The 8,527-nt window shown below is 39.8% G+C and overlaps 1 protein-coding gene across 1 annotated transcript in view; it reads left to right on the forward strand.

The window, feature by feature from the left end:
* LOC138030087 (hemicentin-1-like) overlaps positions 1–4,097 on the forward strand; it is a 35,982-nt gene extending 31,885 nt beyond the window's left edge. Inside the window, exons 18-19 of the mRNA XM_068877946.1 lie at positions 569–681; positions 2,166–4,097. Coding sequence (XP_068734047.1) covers positions 569–635 — 67 coding nt within the window. The 3' untranslated portion in view covers positions 636–681; positions 2,166–4,097. The remainder of the gene's footprint in view (positions 1–568; positions 682–2,165) is intronic.
* The last annotated feature ends 4,430 nt before the right edge of the window (positions 4,098–8,527 follow it).

Genomic DNA, 8,527 nt, shown 5'->3' on the forward strand with positions numbered 1-8,527 from the left:
GGCTCGTGCCTTTTTTCACCTTTTAATATGACATAGCGTATTACCGCACATCGCTATCCTAAACTGTACCGCAATTCACGAAACCAGCATTTGCAACGTGGAAGTCTTTTTCTCATTGAACTAGAATAACTATAATATGAACCCAGTAGCTTGCTTTTCTGAGAGTCCGTGAGGTATTAAAACCCTTTAGTGCCAGGACTGAAACCATGTAAATTCACTTCACAATTTGTATGAAATGTCTCTTAGACAGATATATTGAAATGATGATTCTTATTAGCTTACAAGCTGTGATCTTGATATAACACCAAATCCCCATGACTACCTAATAAAGAACTCTATGGCACTATTTGGGACAATCAACGTTTCGATCGTGGGAATAAGAAGGTTAATGAATTCAAAGCTTCTATAGGCCTTTATGGGTTCTGATCCTGTCAGAGTCTAACAAATTTTCTGAGTAATGTTAGGTGGCCTGTTTTCAAACTGTGGAGAGTTTATGCACTGTAATATTCTATTAAATATTAACTTCTGTTATCTGTTATTGTTCTTGCTTGCTGTTTTGCAACTGCAGGTGCTCTGATTTCCTTGATCATTGTAGCAGTGGTGGTGGTGGTCTTCTCATAGCCATCGTTGCTTGAAGATTACAGAAAAAGAATGCTACTGACCAAGGATCCCTCCAAAATGGTACTGGCTCGGCAAGCGTCATGAAGCAGTTGCCAGCAGCTCAACCAAAAAAGATGTACACTAATAATAATAATAATAATAATAATAATAATAATAACTTTATTTAAGTGTCAATGGTTTTAGCACAAGAGCACTAATTGGGGACACTAATGCAATTAGCTCAAATCAAATCAAATATTGGTTTTTATAGAGAGGGGAAAACCGGAGTCCCCGATAAAATCTCTCGGAGCAGAGTAGAGAACCAGAAAACTCAACCCACATATGACACCGAGTCTGGGAAACGAACCCGGGCCACATTAGTGGAGGCGAGTGCTCTCACCACGGCGGCAGCCCATTTCTTGAACTTATGATACAACATGATAAGGAATTTTGCATGCGTGATAATTCTCAGGACGCCTACATGCCAAATTTCTCATACTGCTTTTTTCCAATGCAAATGGCCACGTTTCTTATACCATTTTTTATATTTTTCACTCAATGTCTCCCTCGGTACCGCGTTTTTAATTTCAGGTTAAACCAAAACAAAAACAAAAAATATTCTAAAATTGCCGCCATTTAGAAATTAGGCGTGAATGAATTGAAAGGAGCAACTTAGCATTGCATTTGCATCTGACACAGTGGCACTCGCCTTTTTCGAAAAACCCCCTCGAACCTTGTCATATGATCCTGCGAACAAGCTCACTGTTGGGTTGTTCTGAGATCTTTGCTTCAATTTCCTCGTAAATGGTGTTGTGTTTAAAGTTAAGAGATGGGAATAACTGTTGTTGTTATATAGCTGAATTTTTCCCCCAGCAGTGCACGCTCTCATTGGTTACGTCGAGGTCACATGATATCTAACAGAAAAACTGTTTCCCGCTAAAAGTCTCCGAGCGGGCAACAGAGCAAAATCTATGACGTCAGAGGGTAACAGTGCACTGCTACCCGCGAATGTTGACTGACGACCGCGTTTTTGTTGCCGTTGCAGGTTTTTCTTTTTGTGCTATATAACAAATCACTTAATGACTGGTCCCTCAGGAAACACTTCATTTTGTTTCGCTCGAATCTCATTGTTTCCCTCGGGTGCGCCTCGGTTCTTAAAGAACAAGGCACATAATAATACACACATTCATATGTAAATAAGTGGCCGGATAATTATTCTGCAGTTTAGCTAAGGGACGCCATAATTACTTGGATTTTGACATTGCACAATTTGTCAAACTTTACCAAAGAGAAGAGGTTGTTCGCAGGCAAAATGCTCCTTACCTCTCGACCACTGGGTATAACTTTTGTTGACAGATACCGTTGTTTCCACTTTTAGGTAAATATTCTCAAAGGGAGGACCCATAAGGTTAGGCTTTCTTGGTGGGAGTGGTTGATCTTATGTAATCTGGACTAGTTTCATTGCCCTTTGTCTCCAAAAATAATGGGTCTTGTCTTTCTTTGCTTTTGCTACACGTTTTATTAGGTTTGTTTCATAGTCTTATTCTTTGATGCTTCTTCTTTAGTCTTTCCTTGGAGCACTCAACAATGGTTGTTCAAGAGAGATGTAACAATGGGAAAGAAGGGTGGCGGAAATGGATATGCCAGCGTAAATACTGGGTATGAACACGATGGACAATGAGCAACACTAACGATTAGTTACACAGAAAGACACCTGAAATACACTCAATGACTCACAGTCACAGGTTAGGACAAAGGCGTGTAAATCCTCTACTTTTAGGCGTGTAACCCTTTTCGGAGTTCAGTGCATTTTGAATCATCACCGCCTTCTTTCCACTTTCCACTCGCCTTCTTTCCATTTGGCAATTTTTCGAGCCAAACGAATTTTGAAGATAAAAGTAGAGAACAGAATTTTTTTTTCGCCTTGGAATGACCTTAGTAAGGCGTTTAAAGCTAAGTTGTCGTTGCTTTCGCCAAAGAGTGTGTATATGTTATAATAAAGAATAGCTATCAACACAACAATTCAGAGCTTACAGCTGAAATCAGAGCATAAAGGTAGTTTTCCCTGTTCCAATGGCTGAAAAGAAAATAGTTGCTGGTTCTTTTAGGGCACACCCAATCATTCTAAAACGGTCGAGTGAAAATTTACTATACCTCGAATATTCTTTCTTACATCGGGAAAACAAATCTCTTACTTTTCTGTACTTTTTTTTGGCTGGAAAAGTTAGTTCAATTCGTGGTCATGTGTCTGTTCCGATAACGCCTTTACACAGCGCGTTGCTGTGTGAAATTGAATTGGGGTGGGGTGGTAGGATGTCTGTGTAACTTGTGCTGTGAATTCCCATGTAGAAAATCCAAAGTCGTTTGTTATGATGATGAAATTTACTTTTACTGTAAAAAAAAGAAAAAAAATATTTGAAAGTTTGATTTGTTTCAATGGAATTCTATTGGTATAGGTAATCACATGATTTTGAGTGCAATTTGATTCTTTAAAAAAAATTGCAAGTGCTTATATATTTCAAACTGCACGAGAAAAATCTTATGATTACTTATTAATAATACATATGAAAAAAATCGAGGTGGTTAAGCAGAAGAAACGCACGCGTATCACGCAATCAGGGAAAAATTGCGCCATAATTGCGCCATCCAGGGTGTGCGCTTGATTTGAAAACAAAAGATTTGATTAGTTCTGACCAAACCCTATTGTTTATTAGTCAATGAGAATGCTTGGTTTGTTACCTCTTTTTGCACTGAATTACCTCTGTTCTGCGCTGTGTTAACTGAAAACTGCACTGCTCTCAGCCAATCAGAATCGAGTAATTTTTTCATGTATATTATTGAATTAGAAATATCTATTTGAAGTGGGGGTAATGTACGCAAGGTGGAAGTTATCCTCGCACTTATTGTTTTATTTTTTCAAGTTGTTTCTCATCTCCAGTTCTCAAGACCCTTTGGAAGTATAACAATATTTGCAGAAACAAGTGGCACATGGCTAAAGTCCTCACTGTACATCAAGATTTGTAAGGTTAAGTGAAAAATAACCATCCAGTCCTCTAATGGATTAGTGTTGGATAGACCTACCAATAAGCTTGTTCTTAACAAGAGACTTCTTCTCTTTCTTCAAGTTAGACCACTCTAGAGGATTTAGTACATATGATGATCTAATAGAATAAGCAGCCCTTTATTTTGTAACTTTTGCAATTTGTCAGCGCGTGTTTTGGAGCAGTCACTCCATACAATATCACAATAATCAAAGTAGGGTTGTACAATTGAATAGTAAATTGTTTGATTGTCAGTTAATTTTCTGAACTAAATACATCATTTGCAAGCTATTAAAGACTTAACATGAGAAATGCTTGATCTGATCATCCCAGGTTAGCATTTAATCAATATGAACCCACAATAGCCCCCAAGAACTTATGTTCAATTGGTCTGTCAGGCAGTACTGTTTCGGCCTTCAGGGCCTTATCGGTGCAGTGCTGATGGTCTAGAATGGAGGCTAGGCTCATCGCGCTTTTCTTTTTTTAACTGATGTGACATGACGCTTACTTATCTTCTGTAAAGAAGTTGTCGTTTTGCTGCAGTTCCTTCCGCCTCTGAAATTCTCTTTGGCGTTGCGTTTTCCTGCATGTTTATTCTAGCCCTTTCTCGTTCCCCTTGGAAACGTTCTTCGCTACAATTTTGCCTCCCATGTCTGTTATGTATGGCAGAAACTCTGTTTAACAAAAATAATTCCTACAATAGTCATTCTGGCAAAAACTAGCGATAAAAGCGTCCGACGTTTCGGCGACATATTGGCGCCATTGTCAAGGGAAACTAAATTAAATATGCGATCTCAAGAGAAACTAGGTTAGCATTAGATTCCATCCACCAAAACCACCCTGGCACATTTCCTTGCAATTACACGACGTAATATCCTTTCTTAATATGACAAGCTTACCGCTGTAAAAAGAATGAAAACAGGCAGAATTCGAGCTTTAGTTCAACAAGAAATATCGTTTCTAAGCAAAGCCGCGCTGATCTACAGTATTTAGGTCTAAAAACCACTTTGAAGACGGTTAGCTTTTACTTGTTTTGCTGGGTACTACTATGTCAATACTCCAAAAAATTCGATATTCCAGGAGCTTGTCTCGTTAGTCTAGTGGATATTGGAATATGCAAGGGAACCCATCGATCCGGCCCGGGGTTCAACTCTTTGGCTCGCCTAATCTGAATGTTCTCTGCACATTGAAATGTTTGTTTCTTTGAAGTAGATTTGAAGTCTGAAGCAGATTGTACGTCGTGTAAGTTAAATGAGACGGGAAATGTGGGTTTGAGGGATGGAATCTAATGCTAACCGAGAAACTAAGAGTCCAGAGTCATTAATTTGCATGAGTTAGACAAAGACCTTGGCGCGAATTGAGTGTGATTGTACATTTAAACACGGTCGTAATTGTTTAATGAGTAACATCTCATTAACGAGACAATCATTTTTTCAATACGTTAAAACAATTGTGAAGGTCATCCGGTATCCTGCCTGCGTGTCTATTATCATAGTGTTTGCGCACTGACGAGGTCTTGCTTCTATGTCCATCAACGCGTACGAACAGATGGCCACGGGTGTATCCGACATAACCAGCATCGCACTGGTCACACTTGAAGTTATGCACAACGCATTGTTGATCAATTAGCTGAGGCTTTAATTCGCTTGTCGGGAACTCCTGGGCAATCTTGCGGCTCGTAAACACTGGTTGGACAATAGTCTGGAGCTTCACTTTAAGATCTTTTAACTGTGTCTTCACAATATTAGCAGACTCCTGGTCTTTAAAGGTTATGACGACCCGAGTGTTTTCTGTCGTAGATTTTGATTGCAATGGAGACTGGTCAGCGACCCTTAAGTTTAGAAAGTTTTTAACAATGGAGTCCACAAGGTGCTTGGGATACTTCAGTTTTAGAGAAAACAGACTTCACTCGCTCGCACTCCTCAGTGAAGTAGGACCATGACGAAGACAGACGATATGCGCGATTGAGCATAGTTGTCAACAGGCCGCGCTTGTACCTATTATCGACATGACTGTGGTAATGGAGGAGCAGACCACTGTTTGTTGGCTTCACGAAAATACTTTAGTTTCAATACGGGGTGCTCGGTTTAAGAGTTTAATACCGAGGAAGGGGAGCATTCCCCCATTTTCGACCTCCATAGTGAACTTGATGGCGGTGTAGGCGTGGTTGAGGGTGTTGAGGAAGTCCCTTGCTGTAGGCAAATCAGGAATCACAGTGAGTGTGTCGTCAACATATCGACGATAATAAGGTGGCAGCTTGCCCTCAACATCTAATTTCTCTTCAATAGACGACATGGATACGTTGGCTAGCAAGGGCCCAAGAGGGGACCCCATCGCTACACCGTCGATCTGTTCGTAGAGGAAGCCATTAAATTGGAAAAGCTGGCCCTTGGTAGCCACACCCAAAAGATCGATAAGGTCCTGCTTCGAAATATTCAAATCCTATTTCGAATTAAACCAGTTGTTACTAAAGACTCTGTCCGCGAGAATCTTAATGGTTTCATCCAAGGGCCAGCTTTTCCAATTTTTTTAATGTGTTGTTTAAATGTGAAAAAAAATGCCAGAACAAGTTTGATTGTCTCGTTAATGAGATGTTACTCATTAAACAATTACGACCGTGTTTAAATGTACAATCAGACTCAATTCGCGCTAAGGTCTTTGTCTAACTCATGCAAATTAATGACTCTGGACTCTTAGGGACAGTTATTTAAACAAAGTCTAACTTAAGCCGCGGCTTAAGACAATTAGTGGACCTCCAAATCTGTTTATAAGCGGTATATTTTAAGTAGATAAATTGCTGTCTAGTCTGGAATGCAAACCTTCTTGTTATCATCAGCAGCAGACAATATTAAGATATGATTGTTGGTAATATTGAAAATGGCTTAGAACGCGGTTTTGTTATACATTGTCTAAACTATGTTTATAATGTTAGTTTTCTAAATCATTGTTAATTAGAATAGTCATTCTCTCGAACTTTATTCTACCGCACCTCTGAGCGCATATCTTCTGTTTTGGAGATAAAAAAATAAAAATAAAAATATCATGAATACTTTTCATCGTTTTGAACTTCCACAAAACCTTTGAATTTCTCTCCATCTTGCCCTGATTACCCATGATGCACTCAAGAGCATGAACTCGTTTATAAACCATTGTGCAGCTTGAAGCACCGCCAAAGGCAAATGCGACCAATCCATTCCTTTATTATGGAAAAGACTTCTGTGGTCTTCAAGACAACTGGCTTTTCTAAAAACCACTCAAATATTAAAAGGTCACGACCAACAATCGCAACTATGTGAATGTTATTGTCAATATTGAATCTTCTTGGCTGTTTAGACAGAATATGTGTTGCCCTTATATTCATCTGTTCCTTAAATAGCCCAAAACTGTGTTCTAACCATCAGGATCAGCAACATGATAAATTTTGACTCAGGCGCATGTACCGGTATGGAAGAATTTCTCGTAAATGTTTATGCATTCCGTAGAAACACAACCGCAACCTTGTACGCCATTCATAATAATGAATTCTGAACTGCACGCATGCGCATTTGATGAGAGGGGCAAGTTTTTCGTCATGACCTCTCGATCAATCAGCCGTTTTCAAGTCCTGTCAATGCGGACCTTTCAATCGCAAAATTAACTTGTCTTAAACTTTTCTCTCTTTTTTTTTCTTTTCAATTTTTCTCTTTAAGCACTTCAATGTCAATTTGTGAAACATTATATGCCTCTTTTTTGCATCTGCCGTGTAAACAGAATCTTTTTTTTTGCAAAGCACAAGACTAATTCTTGGTCTGTGACATTGTTGTCAACAAGAGCTTTTGACACAAGAGTATTTACCCAATTACGTTTGGCAAAAACCAAAATTTTTTCGTGTTTGACCAATTTCTTTCCATTTTTTTTTTTTTTTTTTTTTTTTGCTCACGGCAGTTGAAGCAAGGCCAGCAAGACCACAAAAGCCTGCAACGCCAGCGAGTGAGGCACCGGCAACAATTCCAACGCCAGAGAGAGCGGCTGGAAGTGCAGCAGAAGACAACGATGTAGCGCAACTCCGCTGAAAGCAGTTGTGGCGTGGGAAGCGGTTTCGACTTTTTGGCTTTAATTTGCAACTTTCATCCGTTGTTCGATTTCGCTGTCCATCACGAGGGGCCACGACGTCTGAAATTTGTGGTGGAAGGGGCCATCCTTTTTGACGGAAATAGAGTATCAGTGGCCTTGCTTACTAGCCACTAGCACTGCAAAAGACGACATCGCCCTTCGAGGTGAGGCCGTTAAAGAAACGTGGGAAGACAACGCACTGGAATGGAATGTTCAAGCGCACGTGCTGTGATCGTTCAAGCTTCTCCGTGCCTCTCCAACGTTGTCCAGCTCGATGGATCAAGCAGCGTCAACAAACTAATTAGAGTAACTGGCTCGTGTCTTCACGTTCACCAATAGAATAATGAAGGGTCCAGGAAGAAACCCGGACATCACAGCGGAGGAGATGAATAATGAAAGAACCTTCCGGTACAAATACGTCCAAAGCAAACTTGATGAAAGGGAAAAAAAAAACCCTCTTTAAGAAGGAATGAACCCATTCATCTATGAAGCGGCCCCTATTGGCGCGGAAAATCGTCTGGCGTTACACAGATCTCACTGCAGGACTGAAATATCTCACTGCTTGACCTCTTTCAAAGTCATATTTAACTTAAATATCTGAATGGCAACACTCTTAAGTGCTTAGTTGGAAAATAGCTTGGGACCATGAGGAAACACGGCATCTTTATTGACAGCCAAGTCCTTTTCACTCTAATCTTTCTTCTAAAGGCAGGTAAGAACGTAAAGATAATAGACAGAAATGCAATCACGTTGTTCAGTACATATTGAAGACTAGCTTATTTCACGATGCTTCA

Source organism: Montipora capricornis, chromosome 13, assembly GCF_036669925.1.
Source record: "Montipora capricornis isolate CH-2021 chromosome 13, ASM3666992v2, whole genome shotgun sequence".
NCBI lineage: Eukaryota > Metazoa > Cnidaria > Anthozoa > Scleractinia > Acroporidae > Montipora > Montipora capricornis.